General features: G+C 31.3%; 4 protein-coding genes across 4 annotated transcripts; 2 read left to right on the top strand and 2 right to left on the bottom strand.

Annotated features, from left to right (window-relative positions):
- Nucleotides 1-2,015: 2,015 nt before the first annotated feature.
- LOC137831533 (tetrahydroanabasine acetyltransferase) lies at nt 2,016-3,488 on the top strand. Its single transcript, XM_068639246.2, has one exon. The coding sequence runs from the start codon at nt 2,045-2,047 to the stop codon at nt 3,416-3,418; it is 1,374 nt and encodes a 457-aa protein (XP_068495347.2). The 5' UTR covers nt 2,016-2,044; the 3' UTR covers nt 3,419-3,488.
- Nucleotides 3,489-3,925: 437 nt separating this feature from the next.
- On the bottom strand, nt 3,926-9,538 carry LOC137831534 (mitochondrial 28S ribosomal protein S29-like protein). Its single transcript, XM_068639247.2, has 7 exons — nt 9,083-9,538; nt 8,794-8,960; nt 6,833-7,044; nt 5,419-5,673; nt 5,214-5,300; nt 4,773-4,945; nt 3,926-4,282 (listed from the first exon to the last, which is right to left on the bottom strand). Exons 1-7 carry the CDS (start codon nt 9,394-9,396, stop codon nt 4,171-4,173), a joined length of 1,320 nt encoding a protein of 439 aa, XP_068495348.1. The 5' UTR covers nt 9,397-9,538; the 3' UTR covers nt 3,926-4,170.
- A 1,151-nt stretch (nt 9,539-10,689) lies between these two features.
- On the top strand, nt 10,690-13,622 carry LOC137833094 (uncharacterized). Its single transcript, XM_090303698.1, has 6 exons — nt 10,690-10,838; nt 11,447-11,783; nt 12,188-12,272; nt 12,409-12,495; nt 12,583-12,813; nt 13,432-13,622. The coding sequence occupies exons 1-6, from the start codon at nt 10,690-10,692 to the stop codon at nt 13,512-13,514; spliced, it is 972 nt and encodes a 323-aa protein (XP_090159824.1). The 3' UTR covers nt 13,515-13,622.
- Nucleotides 13,623-14,887: 1,265 nt separating this feature from the next.
- Nucleotides 14,888-15,684, bottom strand: LOC137833491 (wound-induced protein 1). The gene has a single exon (XM_068641837.2). It carries the CDS (start codon nt 15,553-15,555, stop codon nt 15,040-15,042), a length of 516 nt encoding a protein of 171 aa, XP_068497938.1. The 5' UTR covers nt 15,556-15,684; the 3' UTR covers nt 14,888-15,039.
- Nucleotides 15,685-19,938: the final 4,254 nt, after the last annotated feature.

The following is a 19,938-nucleotide window of genomic DNA, read 5'->3' as shown; positions in this document are numbered from 1 at the left end:
AACTGTGTGCCTTTGGAGTTATCCAGAAGGGAAAATATATCTTATCGAGGCACTGATGCAGTGCTCAAGCGTCCCCAGCACATTGACTCCTTATTTCTGAAACTTTTCCAAGTGTCTCATCAACAAAAAAAGGATCATGATGATAATGATGAGACCACATCCTTTCATGGGTGTCAACATAGGATTAATCTGAGTAACCATTTCACTTGCATAGAATGATACTTTAAATTATCTGATGCATGAATTGACTGGTGCAGAGTTGTTCCAATTTAATCAATAGCTTAGGCTTCATGTTTGAATCCTGATTATACAGTTGTATAAAATCTTTATGAAGGGTTCTTTTTATCAATCTAAACAAGATTCTCTCTAATTGAAGATATGGTCTTTATCAAAATTATACTTTGCATAGCCAACCATACAAATCTTATTTTATTTTAGAGTAAATATATAATTTGGTTAGGAATCAAATTGAAAATTTACACTTTTATTTTTGGAATCAAATTGGATATTTACTTTTTTATTTTACTGTGAAGTTTCAAGTAATCTTCATTAGTTTTTTTAGCCAACAAGATTCTTACAAATTTATGTATGTTAGAGGAGCACTAGAGTTGGTAGTATAATTGTTAGCTACATTTTCAAATCTCATTCCCATCCTGATCAAGATGTCACCTTCCTATTTCATGTGTGTCAGGGTCAAATTCTTCTACCCAACAAAAAAAGGTTGCATGCTTTGGTGGTTATCCATCAGAGAATATTTAATGAGACACAAATTTATAAAGTTATAAGGTAGTGTTGGTTAAGTGTACATAAAGAAAAATATATTATTTAACTATAGTATAGGTTTGGGGAACACTAAAATAGATATAAAAATAAATAATTATTAAGAAGAGTCTAACTCAACCTCATAAAACCAACTTATAAGATGAGGTTTGCACTCACTTATATACTATGAAATGTCATAATCTCTTATCAATGTGGGATCTCCAACAATAATTAAACTTAGCGTCGTCGTTAAGAACACTATGTGAGAAAACAAATGTGAGTAAATTGTCGTCATTGGGGACACTACCTTGAGAAATAAATGAGTAAAATGCATTAAGGAGAGCGAAATAGCCACGAAGACAAAAACGAAAAACGAAATTAAGGAGAGTGAAATGGCAACAAAAAAGACGTAGGGTTTTTGGGAGAAATTTCAAGATTATGAGTTTGAAAGTGAGACAAAAATGAGAAATTGAAAGTGTGAGAAAATGAAAATGTGAGACAAGAATGTTTTAATGTTTTATTTTGTTTTTCATTAAATAACTTAGCGTGAGTTAAGGTGACAATAAACATCCACATCATCTCAGTGTTGCCTAGACCTACATCTAATGTAATAAAATATTAACTTGCATCCACTTTGTGTCCCAATCTTTGACGTAGTATCATTCTGCAACTTATTTTTTTTATTGCATATACTTTGTGTCCTTGTTTTAGACGCTAACTTATTATTATTTTAATAATATTTAACTTGCATTTACTTTGTGTTTTCAATCTAGTCTCCATATTATTCTGTTATTTTTTTTTCATTGCATCTACTTTGTTTCTTCATTCTAAACACAAACACTAACTTATTATTATTGGCTTATCACCGGGAGTCTGTTCAGGGTTCCATTAACTACTTCAATTTAATAGTAATAAAAAGACATGCCCTACCAAGACAGAATTTGTAACTTGCTATATTCTTACCTAGCAGAAAGATGTACTTCCGTGTATTTTAATAATTTTTAGTGTAAATTAAAGAATTTGATTAAAAATAAATATTTCACATTTATTTAATTTCAATTTGAGACTTCAACAATGTTACTAGTTTCTTTAGCCCCACTTTTTTTGTTAAAAGTAGATTTTTCTTGTAGGCCAACCCACTTCTAGAGTGGGAGTGTAATGATTCTTATCTCACAATGGATGGATAAAACCAAAGGAGGGTTACACAAACAATTTTACCTATATATACATATTGATGCATGTTCTCATATCCTCACATCTCTGCTGTTTACACCTAAATTCCATGGCAAACTTGAAGACACCCCTTGTCCTTGATATGAAGGATGTTGTAAAAGTTAAACCTTCCAAGCCCACACCATGTGAACTTCTTTCTCTTTCCACCATTGACAGTGATCCTGTTCTCAACATTCTGTGTCAAACCATTTATGTTTACAAAGCAAATCTTGATTCCCCAAATGGCCAGCTAGATCCTGCTCATGTGATAAAAGAAGCCCTCTCTAAGGTTTTGGTTTACTATTATCCTCTTGCTGGGAAGATGGTAACATTTGATGATGGAAAACTTGGAATCAACTGCAATGCTGAGGGAGTTCCATTCTTGGAGGCAACTGCTAACTGTGAACTCTCTTCTCTTCACTATCTAGAAGGGATCGATGTTCCAACTGCACAGAAATTGATCATTAATAATGATAACCCTTCTAAAGATGAAAGCCACGCCTTGGCTTTCAAGGTGACCAAATTTCTCTGTGGGGGTTTCACTATTGGAATGGGATTGTCGCACAGTGTTTGTGATGGGTTTGGTGCATCTCAATTCTTCAGAGCCTTGGCTGAACTTGCATGTGGAAAAAGTGAGCCCTCAGTGAAACCTGTGTGGGAGAGGGAGAGATTAATGGGGACACTTCTTAAGGAACCACTCCAATTTCCCTTTGATGAGACTTCAAGGGCAGTTTCACCATTTTGGCCAACTAAGGAGATTTCACATGAATGCTTTAACTTCAACGGTAACAGCATACAAAGACTCAAAATGGAACTGATGAAGGAAAGTGATGATGTGAGGGAAAGCTTCACAACTGTTGAAACACTTGGTGCCTATGTTTGGAGGTCAAGGGCTAGAGCTTTGGAATTGAACTCTGATGGGAAAACTATGCTGTGTTTAGCAGTAGGGGTGAGACGCCTGATGGATCCACCCTTGCCTGAAGGGTACTATGGGAATGCTTTTGTGGGTTCATATGTGGTGCAAACAGTGAAAGAACTTAATGAAAGACCACTCTCAGAGGTTGTGAAGCTCATCAAAGAGAACAAAAAGCTTCCTTCCAATAATGAGTATATCAGAAATGCAATGAACACATTAGAGACAATGAGACAAAGGAACATAAGGGTTGAAGGAACATGTGCATCTGTGGTGTTAACAGATTGGAGGCAGCTGAGTTTGTTGGAAGAAGTGGACTTTGGATGGAAGGCTTCAGTGAATATAATACCAGTTCCATGGAATATGTTAGGGTATGTGGACTTGTGCCTTTTTCTGCCTCCTAGTAACTTGGATCCTTCAATGAAAGCAGGAGTTAGGGTCTTTGTTTCCCTCCCCAAAGCTTCCATGCCCAAGTTTAGAGAGGAGATGGAGGCACTAAAGCTTACGAGAGCTGATGAGAGTAACAACTAATTTGAGAAGCCTTAAAGTTGTATACCACTCTATATATATTGGTTTTAGAAATAAATATATATAATAAAAATTATGTTTTAAATTAAATAATATAAAAAAATATTAAAATTATAATATTGAAAATTATAATATGATTGAATAAAAAATATAGATTATAAATATTTATACAAAAATAATTGGAATAAATCTTTTTCTACTTCATAAACTTCTAAAAAATAGTTATAAATAACATTAGTTTAAAAAAACAACAAATTTAAAAAAAAAAAAAACTAACAATTATTTCAATAAAAAAAATAATAATTTCAACACTACAGATACCTACCTGAACGGTCTAAAAGTTAAACAGGAACAAATTATTAAAAAGAAAAAACATTTAATCCTAAAATAATTTATCTTGCTCCATCCATATTCCTATAATTGTTTAACGGTGTTGGTATAGCTGGGAGAGAAAAATGCAAAATACGATGGATACGTGTGCTTCTGAGTGTCATCAGTTTGTAAATAATGTTTAAGATAGCGAAAGTGAAGAAAATTATTACTGATTCTGAAACTATAAGATGCAAGTGGTTAATATACATAATAGTACATTGCCTTTGAGAATGATTGTTAATGGTAATCAAAAGGATTGATGTGGATCATACAAATAGAAATCCATCTGTATCCTACGGTGAAGCAAATGGGAAACATCAATATTATTAAAAATAACAATCAGAACACATATCATTGGTGAAAAATAATGCATCTGTTGTCTGTCACCGCATGAAAGGAACCAACCCCCTAATCTCTGTTCCATTGCCGTTGGACAGGAAGTAAATTTTCTTCCAACTTTCCTCTGAGAACGCTTCACGACGAATTAGCCTTTGCCTGTAAAAATGATAACACAACTCTTCAACAAACTGAAACAAATTGTCAAGCTAAGAAAGTTGTTTGCATTAGTAACAACCAATATATATATATATATATATATATATATATATATATATATATATATATATATATACCAGGCAGGCCATTGCTCTAACAATAACCAACAAATGATAGGTCCAAGAGATGGTTGACAATAATAATTCTACTAAAGGAGTATAATGATTATAAATATAAAGGTCACTATTAAGTCACTTGCGGAAGGACCAGTTAAAAATTTAGAATGTATCTTCTTATTTTGAAGAAATTATTGATGTACCTTAGATATGAGATTACCTAAACAATTATACATTTCAAATAGAAAAACTCTTTTTAAGTTGAGTGAAGGGGAAATTTATCATAAAACAAATGATTGTTATTTGTTTTATTAACAGAAGATTTGCTACCTGCTATACACATGAAGCTAGACACTACGACTGTCTAAGCATACCTTAAATAATAATGGCACACAGTCTCAGCCTCATCCAAACTGTATCGAGGAAACATAACACGAGCATCTACTGGAACATCTGGTAACTCTTTCCGAAGTTTTCCTACCGCTGTTGAATGGGAAAAGGCACCTACCATCATATCATCATGCATCATTGATCTAAAAGCCTTCACCTGCAAAGTAAGAAGGAGGTATCTAAACATTGGAGCAAAAGCCTAATTGTTGACAAGAGTAAATTAGGGAAGACAAATACAGATGCCAGAAATTAAAGGTCCCTTTCCCATTCCATACCACAAGCATGACCAACATTTTCAAAGACGTAAGCTTACAGCAACCCATTAAAAGTGCATGAAAATAACACATTTCTAGAAGCAGAAATATAATCTATAATGCAATATATTGTCAACTTTGTTTTAAAGTAAAACAAAGCAATGTACCAACCATTGTAAGCTCTCTAGCATGTATTGGCCGGCAAGACCGGATAGTGACTGGCTCCTCGAATTCACTGAATGTAAACCAGTTATTATACTGGAGACAGGCAACCACAAAAAAAAAATTAGACAATCAAAATATAACATAACCCAATTTTGAAAACAAGTAATTTCAAAGACGAGTATCAATTAGCATCAAGGAATATGTTTCTCACTTGATCTACTATAATAAGAACAGGCCTGTCTTTAACAAGTGATAACTCTTTTCTCAAACGAACTACCACCCCAACAGCTGCATGTGTCTGCTCAATACCAGTCCTCACCAGTTCGTATAAATTTGTACCTTCAGGAATTGCCAAGGAATCAGCATCTTTCAACCATCCAACACCAGCACCCTCACCTAATACGATTGGATCAAATATTTGGCATGGAAGTTCCTTTAGGTAGGACTCATTGTACTTCAGAAAATCCTGGAAATAAAAGAGCCATACATTACATTCAAAATAACTTGGCGTAGTGAATCTAGGAAGCCTAAAACAAAACAGTAAGGGTTTATATATATTAATTATGTAGAATAAGAACAGGCAACCAAATCAAATAAACCAAAATAAACAAATAAGGACAAACATTTTCCTTGATCCTCAGAATTTCAGATTCAAAATGTATTTCATTAAACATCCTTCTGTCTTGATACCTATATGCATAGGGTTTGAGAGCTATACCAAGCCAGCTCAAAACAATTTACATAACATGTGCTGCAAAAGTGAAAATGGGTAGCCATGCACAACATTATTATCACAGAACAATGTGGATATTCCCCTCTAGCCTGCATGTTCATGGATACAATATTACAAAAAGTTAATGCAACACCATAGGGTATGATAAAACAGCTACACTCTCAAAAGGATTCAGGAAAAAAAAGACAGCGAGAATGCAGTTTAAAAATTAACCAAAATGACAGAAAGGCATACTCATTCTTTCTTTATTCACTACAAATTGCTACATATAGATAGAGAGAAATGTGATTCTAGTCCCTATACTTAAGTTCAAACTTAATTTTGGTCCATGTAATTTCCAATTGAAGAATTTAATCCTCCAACTTTCAAAATATGTAAATTTAGTCTCTCTCTTTTTTCATGTTTTAATTTAACATTCAGTAGTGGTTCTTTACCCCTACAAAGCTGGAAAGGGGACTAAATTCAAATGTTTTTTAAAGTTGAAAGACTAAATTCATCAACTTGATAGTTTGGGTACCAAAAACACATTTACACATAAATGTAGATCTAAGAATTTGCAGCATAATAATTATAGTTATAGGTAACCAGTTGAAGTATGTGAATACAAATAGTTGTATAGATTCCCAATCAACCCAGGAATAGGAAACCACTTTATCCACACTAACACAGACTTTTCACGACCATACCATCCTTGGCAACTATGCAGTTGCTAATAAATGAGTTATTGCTGCTAAAGTAGGAAACAAGAAACACCTTGTTTCATCATTTTCCCCTCAGTAACATTCTAAAGAATGGCCAGGTCACAGAAAAATGGCTTTAGCGCATTTACCCTGCTTTAAAAGAGCAAACACAAAACACAATTAAACTTAAAATCGTTAAAATTCAGTCTTGCCTTGAGGACATTCTCAGCCTGGACAGGTGTGTCCCATAAACCAGTTTGTGGGTGCTTATAGAAAAATCCCCCATGAGTCCATTCCTTGCCTTTAGGAACATATAAAACCAGCCAACCTTCTTCTCGAGCCCACTGAACAAGCATTGCAAGCGCAATGCTCTTCCCACAGCTAACAGGACCATCTAACACCACTTGCTTCCTAACTTTAACTCCTGTAAAAAAGGTTTAATTTTCAGGCAGTAAAAAAATTTATACTTGACTTTTAAGGTAATAATTATAAATAATAACAAACTTACCATACATGATACTGAACCTGTTTCGATAATATTATTTAGAAAAAATTATCTAAAAGTTTTACTGTGAAAAGCTCCTTTAAGGTAAGTTAATATAGTGTTTAGAAGATGCAGACTCAAGTGCTTATTCAAAATGATAAGAGGTATTTGAATGAAATTATAAAAGTGCTTTTATCTGATTAACCAAAAAGAATACATAAACATTAAATGATTTCTATTAGATGATTAAATATTATTAAAAACAATAAAAAAAATATTTGCTTGCTCTTTCATTACAGAAAATGTTTTTACTTGAACTGTTTATTTTATTTGAAATTATTTATTTTATATTATTCTTGAATTAGATGAACGTTGAGTGTCCATATGATATTGGATTTGATTATAATAAAGACTAAAGCATCATTGATTAGACTCAAATAATAAGTATTACTATTATCCTTTTGTGGAGAAATAATATTGTCAGCATATGTCTGACACTTGTGATATTGCTTCACAATAATAATCATGGTTTTTATATATGACTTATATAAGCCAAAATTATGATGACTTTGCTCTCATTCTTAGACACTCCTATGTTTGAGCTTAATATTCAAGCTTTAGTCTCACATTTTTCTTTGAAATATTTAGTCTAACCCAGTCTCATAAAACTAGATGAAATTTGCATTCACTTATATCCTATAATTTCACCATATTATATCTAACACATTCCCTCACATCGAGGACCAAACATCTCAAACATTGAACTAAATATTTGTAGGTGGTCTAAAAGTGGTCTAATAGTAGGTAACACGATAGGTCCAACAAACCTTTTAGGATAACCTTTGATACCACTAAGTCTAACTCAATCTCATAAAACAGAATTGTAAGGTAAAGTTTGCATCCACTTACCTACTATAATTTGACCATATATCTAGTTGATATAAGACATCCAACAATTTTAACTTGGACCAATGCTGAAATTTTGTTATGCATTACATATAATTCCATTCCATGATGTTGTTGAATTGAGTGATGAGTATGGTTTAATCTGGTGAAGTTCTTGGCATGTTAGGTCCATCCGGAAGTGTCAAAACATCTTCACTAGAAGCATTGAGAGGCCAGCTTGTAGAGAAACTCAAGCATAACTTACAATGGCAAAACCTTATTAAATAAAATTTAAGAGTAACACTGGTTTTGTTACACTTACACAAGATGATGCTCTATATCCCTACTTGACTGTGACTGAAACTCTAGTGTTCACTACCCTTGTGAGATTGTCAAACAGATGTACCAAAATGGAGAAAACTGAGCAAGCGGAGGGAGAGATGCTCAGGCCAAACTTTCAGCTAACAGGATAGGAGACCAAAAGGCTGGAGGGTAAAAAACCCTCAGGAACAATTTCTATCAGGTTCACACACAGAATTGTTGTAAGGTATGAAAGCAAAAGGAACAAACAACTAAAAAGCAATAGCACGTATTAATGTTGCTGTAAGTTCTGTTGCTTCAAGTTCAGCTCAGTATTGAGTTTTGCTGGTGCAGTGAATGACTCAAGACTACCAAAGTTTATCTTCCTAAGCTTACTTGAAAATGAAAATTGAAACATAAGGATTTGATCCTAATAAATGCATTAAAAAAATAATCAAGCACGATCAAACATCTGGGGCAATAAAAACAACACAAAGACCGCACCTTTACCATTAGAGGACCACATTGGTGGATCCACCACGCGCCTGAAGTTATCACGAAGATCCAAGAAACTCTGGCGAACAAGCAAAGCCGTCCGCATTGAGTCCTGAAACTCGTTCACCATACCTACTGGCAATCCCTCAGGCAAAACCGCGTCCAGGGAATCCTTCCTGAAAAACCAAACCGACTCAGGATCGCAGAATCCAGAAATAAAAAACGTAAAACTCAAAGACGCACACAAAGTGTTCGACAAAATGCCACAACGAAAAACGAGGTTAGAGGGAAATAGTACGTGAGTTTGAAGTAGGTGCGGACGTCGTTGCGGGAAAGGTGGGAGAAGGAAGGTGCTGAGGTGAAGAGAGGACGGCCATTAGGTCCCACATCAAGTGAAGGGTTCTTGTCATCGGCGGCGAGCTGCCGGATACGTTCTTGTTCGTCGTAGAGTGCGGCGGCGGCGGCTGGGTTGGCGGTGGGATTTTTGGGATCGGGTTTGAAGGGTGATGTGGGCTTTGGGGGCCTAGAAGTGCGGCTGAGAGATGAGAAAGGAGCGAGCTTGTGATGCCATGAATGATGGGTCGTTGCAGCTCTCGCAAGGGACCGTAACATTTCCTTTGCTCTTGTTTTCTATGAGTTATTCACAGAAAAGTGCAGAGATGTGAGGTTTTTGTTATGGGTTTTTGGAAACAAAATAACGGAGACAGGAAGAAGAAGAAGAAGAAAAATGAATTGTTTTTGGGGGTACTATGGTACTTTCGCCATTTTCTTTTTCTTCTTCATTCATGGGCCAGAGAAGTTGTTTCATGCATGTGTGTGATCACATGGGCTTGTGTTATGATGATTCAGGTTTTCAAAGAGTGCTATTTGTAGTCTTCCTTTTTCTACTTTCATGCTTTTTTTTAAAGAATAGAAGACAAGTTGCATCATATTAACTTTTGCAACGTCTATAAGTCCCCGAAATAAAATTCATAATTAATTTTCAAAAAGAGATTAATTTTTAAAAAAAATACAAAAATCACAAAAGGGAGTATAAATAATAATTATTACATTTTTTTCAAGAAAAAAAGCTAGTTTCTCTAAGGTAACATGGTAATAAAGAAAGCTAATATGCAATTTCTCTAGGGGAGTTGTTATCGTTTTCTGGTTTAAATTAGACTTTGATCTCAGTAATTTGTGTATTTAAAAATCACCTAAAAGATTAATATAGTTTTAATAAACAAACTCTAATAATATTTATTAAAAAAATCTTAATACAAATGATGAACGAAAAATATATTTATAATTGTGAAATCTTGACTTTTTTTTACATCATATTCTTATATTCTTTGTTGAAAATTTTTCTTATACTTTACCTTAAACTTTGTTTAAAAAAACTAACTACCGGTGAAAAGTAATGAAGTATAAGATCTCATAGGAGTTAGAAAAAGATAAATCACAGATCCAAATTGCCATAAAAATAGGGTATCACACATTCCAAATACATTTGTTAACTCTCATCACTCATCTCTCTTCTAACTCCTAAACTATTACTGTCTTCTGATTTTTGGCATTGGTGACCCCTTTTGTGACTCAAACTCACACCAAGGTATCCTAATGATGCATGATTTCATTTAGACAATTCACTCCTTTTGGTTGTGAATTTGAGTTAAACAAAATATTTGTAATTCTAAAATTTGAAAACCATTGCAATGCATGAGAAACTCCAATGAGTTTATTCATCAAAACAAAATCAAATCTATTGGAATTTGATATTTCAAAAGTTTTGTTCGTTGCCAACCATTTAGTCTTTGGTTTTGTAGAATTTTGTTTCCAAATATAATGTTGTGAATCTTGTGATTGATTGTTGAGAAGACTCATTTTGTCACTTACTGATCAGTGTTGTAACTTGTGTAAGGACCTATAATGGTAGGACTAACATTACTGTTAGATCTATGGAAGAAAAACCAAAGCTTTAACACGGCACGGACCTATCAATCTTCTTTTTCTTCATCTGCTGCTACTGTTGCCTCTTTTGCTGCGGCTGCATCTTTTTCCTCAAAGGACTTTTTTGGGTATGATCTTTCACTAGTTTTTCTCTACACAATTTAATCTAGTTGAATATCAACATCATTGATGTCTTACATATATGTAAAAAAAATTATTATATATGATTATCCAATAAAGTTGCTTAAGCATGTTCTTCTGTAAGGTTAAAAAAGGCTTAAGTAGTACAGACAAACATCATTAAAATAACTACAGGACTAGATCAAAAACAAATATTTGTAGGCATGATAAAGGAATTCAAACATAATAAGAATTATTGTGTTGAATTGGATTTGGATGGTAAATAGTTAAGCTTGTGATTCTTTATATGTACTCATTTTTTTGTTATACTTCCAAAAAGACATGTGTATGCGATATTCAATATGATGTTGATGATACAGTGAATGTTGAGGAAAGAAAACGGGTTCATAGTTTTATTATGATTTTGCAGTTTATTATACTTTAAGGATGCATCACTGAACATTGTTCTACAAAGTCTATAAATAATCCATTATTGACTGAAGTATCAAGAGATTAGAAAAAAGACTGTTATCATTGTTTTTTAGGCCACCTCACACATGTTTTACATCTTTGGTTAACAATGAGTTTATATTGACATAATAGCTACAAACTCCAGTTTCAGGCCACCATTTGCTCATTGTGATGCTGGAGCGATAATTTTTGAAGATCACATTCCTAGTATAGCAAATATACATGGAAAATATTTCTACCATGATTCTCTAAAATACAAAACCAAGCACTACAACATTGAGCCTAAACCTCTATTTTCTGCTTTGGAATGGAAATCGTTTTCAATTATTGTATTGAGATCATTTCTAATGTTTTATTTTCCTCCTATGGGGCCTCGTGCAAAGATGGAACAAGATGATGTTGAGTTTCTGCAGGAAAAACAAGATCGTAATGGCAGTTTGAGTGTTCCATTCAAAAAGTCATTATTGCAAATCATCCGTGAGGTGAACCTAATCTTATATCTTCTCCTTATTGATTCAAACTTCAAAAAGGGTCATGTCATCATAGCACATGCCATGCAATGTTCACTATATTGGCATGTTTTAAAATCATTGGTGATGAGATGCCATATGTAACACTGATGTGCATGTCATGTGTGTGTTTCTTTTTCTAAATCTTCAATACCGTGACAAACCTAAGAAGCTGGTTTACTTCATTCAATTTGAATCAATCAGATATAAAACAAATATATCATATGGAAAGTTTTACTAATTGTCCATTTATCATTATGTATAAAGTGCCATAATTTATACTTTAGTGTGCAGTCTTGTGTGGTTCTTCTCTCTGCATTTATTTAAACATGTTTGAAAGTTAGCAAATAAGTTTATGTGTTTTGAATTTATTACAGGTTGTTGTGATGACTACTGGACGCATTTTAGAAAGAATAACTGTACATTATGTTTCAAGAAGAATGGCATGGAAGCTACTTAAAGGTGCATTGTTTTTTCTTCTTCAAAATTTGTTCCTACATTCCTTAGATGTTATGATAAAGCGAATAAACATAGTAAAAGCAGATATTTTGATTCTTGAAATCTGATGCATATTAAATTCATGTGATCTCTGGAACAGATGTTCCTCAATCAGCTGCTCGCAAGGCTGGAAGGAAAATGCCTACTTTAGTTTACATTTGCTCAGTGAGCAAAACAACTTTCAGAGGTAAAATCATTTAATAAATTTTATGTTCATTATAAGGTTGAATTGAGTTATTTACTTAAGCCATAGTGTGCTGATATTTGTGTATAGGGTACATGCTTGGAGTTTCAGCATCATGGATTGTCCAAGTAGGCATTGGATTATTTCAACTCTTTAAATCAAAGTCAAATCATGAAAAATTAAGCAATGATGTGAGAATCAGACTTTTTAAACAGAAGGTTTTCCTAGCCACAATTAGGTGCAATGCATCTTTAATTTTTGCCTCAATTGGGGCAGGGATTGGTGCTTCCCTTATTCGTCCTTCAGTTGGCCAGTATGTTGGTAAGAACATGATATTTGCATCCAAACATTCTGTCATCATTTACTTTTACATAATGTTTGGGAAGACACTAATTAATAATCTCTTTTAAGTAGTATGAGATTATTGTTTTTTCTAGAAAGTAAGTTAATTTTGTAGGTTCATTATTGAAATGGTTAAAATTTTAAAAAAATTTCCAAAAAAAATTAGTAACACAGTTTATTTTAAAGAAGTCGTGTTTTAACAAAGTAACACAATTTTAATATAATTAGATTTCAAATGAAATTGTACTACTTGACAAAACTTCAATATTAATTGAAATCTGATTACAAGATTTAACCATTTCAATAATTTTTAAAATTTTAATAATTTGATAATTAACCTACAAACCCAAATTAATCTAGATTATTGTAGTTTTTTTAAAGACACCTGATGTTTCTTGATTACCTAATACTTTGTCCAAAGACACTAAGTTTTGTTAGTTAAAATTTATATAATTTTTTTTATTTCAAATTGGTAGGACTTACATGAATTTTAACTAATAACATAGAAAATGTGAAAAAAATTGTTACTAACTTCTGCAAAGTTGATCCTTTCTTTTTCATTTCTGGTTTTCTAATTTTGGTTTGCTTATTTTTCAGGTTGTGCTATTGGTGATTTAGCTGGTCCAGTTATTGTAGTAGTTTGTGTTAACAAAGTTCTTCACTGGAACTGGAACCTCTAGAGTTGTTTATGTTTGTTACAAATGGTTCTTCTATTTCAAATAAGAATGACTTCTTTAGAAATGTTGTAGTATTTACATGTCATTCTCATTTAAACACTTCCAAAGAGTTGCTATAACTTGTGGATGGAGAGAGTTTTCTTCAATTAATAAAAATCATAGATTACTATTGTTTCAACATATTTAAATTGTAATCCTTGAGTTATTATTATACTGCATTTTATGAATTATTTTCAGTATATATACATCGAGTAAAAGTCTTCTTCTCTTCCCAAGTTTGTGGAGTATTGAAAGGCAATGTTAAAAAATATAAAATAAAAATAAAAATGTACATATGTTTTTAGTTACTGCAATTATGATTCTATATGTTTTTAGTTTTTATAAAATTGTCTTCAAAGTTTAAAAATATAATATTTTAAATAGGATATATCATGATCCTTGACCCTCCACTTCAAGGCTCAAACATCTCTTCATCAACACCAAAGGTCCCTTTGGGGGGCACGTTAAGGTTGTGTTTCAAATGTTTAACTTTTAACCATGATTACAGTGGATGGAAAAATATAATGGATGCATGAATGAAACAAAATTATTCTATTTAAATATTAACAGTATCATATACAATCTCACAATTTTTTTTCTTCTGGTTTTTAGGTACAATACCAATAATGAATGCCATGATGTAGTAAGAGGGTATTTTAGTTTTTTGACATTAATACGAATGCAGGTAGTAGTGATGGAGTGCAAGAAGCAAAATCGTCAGAAGAATATGTGAGTGCAACACGATACTGGTGAGGGAGTTATACAAGCCCTAAAACCGAGGATTGTTTCTTCCTTTGTGCCACCCTAAGTTTTTTATTCCAAAAATATTAGTTTTTAATATTTTGGATTTTATATAATTTAAAAGTCTTTTTTCTAAATTTGTAATTAGTTTTTGAATTATGTAATTAGAAGCCTTTTGTGATTAGCTTCCAAATAACATAATCTGGAAGTCATTTCTATACATGAGATTAGCTTTTGGATTTTGTAATCCAGAAATTTTTTTTCATATGCGTAATTAGTTTTTGGATTATATAATCTGAAAATATTTTTTGAATATGAAATTAACTTCTAGATTATGTAATTCTGAATTTCTTTTCAAATGTGTGATTAGCTTTCAGATTACATAATCTGAAAGTCTTTTCTATAAGATTAGCTTCTGGAATATATTCGGTTTACGTAATCTCCAGACTCAAAAAAAATTCTAGATTTTATAAATCTAAATAACTGAATTCAAAAACATCTTCCATAAAAAGAATAAATAGGTATTTTCATATTTAGTATGGGAGTGACACAGTAAAGTATAAAGGTGCAGGAAGAAGCAGTACAAACCGAGTACAAACCGAGACGCTGGATGGGCTTGTGGCCCAATACTTGGATGGTCACTGTTGCTTTGGTTTGGGGTTGTTGAAATAATTATTAAAACAACATGATTTTAACTGAAATACCTACCTACTATATGTAGTTGTAGTTATTATTATTAAAACATGATTTAAACTGAAAGCACGAGATCCGGTAACGACCCATGAACCCGAACCCGGACCCGGTCGGAGCTCCGCCACAACCGAGCCTCATCACCATCTTCAGAAACTCGAAGCACCACCGTAATGAAGGTGTTGAAGTACTCTCTTAGCTGAGCAATGATCCCGTGGCTGAGTGTCCACACGTGCACCCAGTACTCCTCCCCCTTCCCCTCCCACCCTTCCACCATCACGCGGTCTCCGACGGCCCTGATCCTCCGAGGCCGAAACCTGAACCCTTTCGCCGTTGACTCGCCGGTCAACAGTCTCATCATGTACTCGCAATGATGAGGTCCGTGGTACCACCACTCCAACTCTGTCCTCACCAACTTCACAAGCTTCTCCGTGTGGCCATCGCACTGTGCCTTGTACACCATTTTCACCGTCTCCCGGTTGCGTTTTTCGTGCTCCGCTTCCCTGCCGGAGTGCTTCTCCTTCTCGGCCTTTCTCGAGATGATCATGGCGGTGGAAGAACGGTTGTAGCCCATTTGTTAGAACGAGTTTTGATGAGATTTTAGGTAATGCTTGATGTTAGAATAGATCATATAAACAAAAATTTGTCTTGGTTTCTTTCAGACTTCAACAACCTTTTTCCTCGACAGAACATAATGTGATTAAAAAACGATGTTCGGCATGTTTTTATTTGTTAGTAACTTAGTAATGTTGGTTTAAGTGCGGTATTCTTGTCTTATGCGAGTTTATTCATAACTGTACTCGTAATATATTTTTTTTAGTGAAATAGATATTAATTTTGGTGTATTGCTTTTGATTGTATATAATTCTATATAAGAAGAGAGAAATTATATTAAATTAATGTGAAAAGGTGGAATATTGTGATTAATTAATTTGAAGAAAGATGAGGGAGATGTAGACTAGGGTGAAAAGGCAAGTTCCATATATATCTAATTAATTTATTCATTGAATCCCTCGCATTGGAGCATATATATAGTGGGAAGAAGGTGACTTGGTGATCTTTCAAAGTTTGTTGTGGCTTTGTTTGAAGTTTGTATTGATTATTGATTATGACATTTGGCTCTTCTAAAACAGATTTAAGATGAAGAGTTATGGTTCTTAATTTAAGATTTAATGAAAATAAACTCTAAATGAAAATAGTACGTCTTGATCATTCATTTAATGAGTAAATTAGTTGTAGATCTTCCATTTAGGAGAATTGGGGTACCTCTTTAAAATAAGGAAGTTGTTAAAATAATGCAAATAATATTTTTTTAATACAGACATAATACTGAACTTATGGTAATTTCATTTTAATTGAAGGTAAAGTAGAAAAAAAAAACAAGTAATTTATTAGTACGAAAATACTATTTTACATTGAATAAATATATGCTAGGTTATTCATCTCTTTTTATTTTCGTAATAGAATTTGTGTTTGTTCTCTTCTCGCCTTATATTATAAAAGGAGACATAAGTTACTTTAAAATGAATTATATAAATGGTAAAAGTATAAATAATTGGAGATGGAGCAAGTATTTAGTAAATGAAATAGTTTTATTTCTGCAAGTACGTTTTAATAATTTCAGCAAAGTGCATAACGAAATTATATTCAAAGATTATGAATACTTATACGTTTTTTATACTTCAATATCTCATTTCATCCTACGGTAGCATTAATACACTCTTTTTCTAAAGATTATTGTTGTCATTATGGGAGGCCAATTAATTTATCATTCTTGTGTAATTTCTTATAGAGATTTCAAAAAAAGGTAAATTGTAAGAAAATTAATATATCATTCTTGCGTAATTTCTTACAAAAAGGACAAATTGTAAGAAAAATATAGTTCTGAGAAGGGTATTAGGGAAGGTAAGAGCAATTGCAGGGGCCCGCCCTTGGGAAGTATCACTGCAGTGGAAAAGTGCCAATCATCTGATTCAGTTTCTGTTATGGTGGGTTTTGTTTCGTTATTGTCTAGTTTTTTATAAAAATTAAAAAAGTCAGGTTACATAGTTTATCCATTATTATGCAATAGGTTGTTTTGAGTAAAGGTTTGGAAAACTTTTTACCTTATTCCTTATAACAAAGAATTGTACCATTTTTTAAATATCTATTTTTAGTTTAATTTCCTTATTCTCGATAGAAAGAAAGTTGTATAAGTCATGGTTTAACACCATAATTTTATCTTGAAAAAGTTGTGTTTCAGAAATATTACTTTAACTTTTTATTTTTATCAAAGAATAAGAATAATGTATCTGATAATAATTCTTATATTTTAGTAATATTTTATATTAAAATACATATACTTATGGATATTTATAAATTTAAATATTTTTACATATTTTGTGATTATAATATGAATAAGAATGATTTATTCTTAAATTTCTATTAATTTCAGGATTATAGGAGAAAATGGAGATGAAATGGCTAAAGAAAAATAAACAAGATGAAAAGAGAAGGTTGAAATGCTCAAAACTCGTCTAAGCCAAAAATACTTCAAAGGAACTCGTCCAAGCGAGCCCAATCATGTCCAGACGAAAAGTCACTTAGTCCAAGCTCAATTAGGTTAAATATGAAGTCTGAGGCACAATCCTAGACATCAATGAGACAATAGAAGGTGATAGAAAATGTTATAGGAGGTAGCCGTTAAGGACAAACATTTTTTTCTTGTTTTCCATGCTTGTAATGGCCAACATGAGTGGCTAATTCTACCATTTTGGATTGAAAATAATTTGTTCAAACTCTTATGTATTGAGATGATATTTAAATATAATATTATGTTTTTAGTTGATGATTGTATTGTCATTTTATTCGTAATGCTTGTTTTATTATGATTTTGATCTGATTAAGGAATACTTTATAATTTCTTGTTAAATTTTGATAATTTCTTGTTAAATTTTGATAATTTCTTGTTAAATTTTTCACTATTCTGGAAATGAACGAAAGCATATTTTGTGTGTTTATATATTATAACATGATATGTTAGAATAAATTTATAACTCCCAAGTATCATCAAAATAAACTCATATATTAAAAAAGAGAAACAATTTTTTCAAAAAAAACTAAATAAAAAACAGAGGAAATATTTTTTTAAGAAATGATGATTTTAATGAAATAAATTATAAATAAATATTTTTTAGTTTCTAACTTTATTAATAAAAATTTATATTTTATCTTATTTAAAACACTTCTATTTAGAATAAATGAATTTAGTCTTTACAACATTATTTTATTTATGGAAATATTTTCAATATAGTTTTTATTCGTTGTATTATCAAATCAAAGCTTCATGTTTATAGAAGTTTTAAAAATCCTCAAATACTTGAGAATAAGTCATTTACATCCCCAAACACGATGCACTAACCTTCTTATTTCTTCATTTTTCAAATTTGACGCGCTAATTACCATTTTTCTCAAGACACTATAATTTTTTTAGACATTTTTACTAATTTAGTTTAATTTTATCTTTTAATTATTAAAATAAATAAATATTTTAAAAAATATTAAAAATAGATAAGTTGTGTTAAAATAATATGATTTTAATATAAAAGAATTGTGTAAAGTGACATAATTTCAATATAATTAAATTTTAATTAAAATTATATTATTTACACTATTTATCAATTTTAATAATCTTTTAAAAAATTATCTACTTTGATAATTAAAATTATATCAAATTAATAAAAATTCAATGATTTATATCGGTTACGTGTTTAAACTATTTTCCAAACATTCGTTAAACATCTACTGCAATTTCTTAACTTCATTCACGGGTAATTTATTAATTTCATGTTCTTTTACAAGCATTGCTTAAAAAAGTGTTGCTTACTTCCAATTTTAGACATGTATAATTTTGTAATGCATTATTAATTTTGTAAAACAATATTTAAAGTGAAACAAGAAGTATTTAGTCACAAATAATTATAATTGTTTCTGGCAATAATGTTTTTTAATTTAATTTTATTCTTTATGGGAAAAAAAAAGAAAAAAAAAGTGTCTCTCTCTGAATATTAACATTTGACTGGTTCTTCATCCAGAAACTTGATGGCGGTCAAGACGACTCACCTAATTCTCTATTTACGACATTTATATCAACTGCTATCAGAGAAAAGGTCAAAAAAATATTAAATATATTTAATAATCACTAGAGGAATTAGTATTGGATTTTTTTTTTATTCTTTATGCAATAAATGTTTGTCTTCTTGTTATATGTTTTTAGATAAACAATAAAAAATAGTGTTATATTTTTTACAAAATGCCCTCTTAATTAATGCATTACTCTATTAAACAAAAAATTAGACACATTTAGTATTTTATAAATACAACAAATATTAATGCTATCTTCATCTAATAAGTATTAGGAAAATTCTTAACAGGTGATGTATGCAAATTTAAAACTAGGAGAGAAAATTGTAGGTGCTTTTAACGTTCTTCACACATGTCATTAGACTTATGCGGCATATATATGCATATCACTAATGATGATAGAAGTTATTTTGATTTTTTTATAATAGTTAAAAATGTGTTTTTATTAGTTTTTTACATAAATAAAATTTTAGTATGAACTATATTATATTATCCACGTTAATAATAAGTTAACATAAATATTTTAAATATATTTTAACTTTTAGTCTATATTAAAAATATATTTTTTACATAAAAAATTGGTAATAACCTATTTTAATAGTTTTTTTTACTATAAAAGAGATTTACAATTTAGAATTTTATGTAAAAGTATAAAGAAAAAAAAATATTTAATCATTTTGATAAATACTAAAAAACGTTATTAGAAGGGATTAAAATCAAATATTTTGATTATGCATGGATAATAAATAAGAGAGATAGAATAAATATTCTGAACTACGTTATTAATTGGTCGATATTAATTTCAGTTAGTATGGATAAATTAATATGTATTTGT

Source organism: Phaseolus vulgaris, chromosome 6 (assembly GCF_051622355.1).
Source record: "Phaseolus vulgaris cultivar YP4 chromosome 6, ASM5162235v1, whole genome shotgun sequence".
Lineage (NCBI taxonomy): Eukaryota > Viridiplantae > Streptophyta > Magnoliopsida > Fabales > Fabaceae > Phaseolus > Phaseolus vulgaris.
This window is presented reverse-complemented; position numbering and strand designations above follow the sequence as displayed.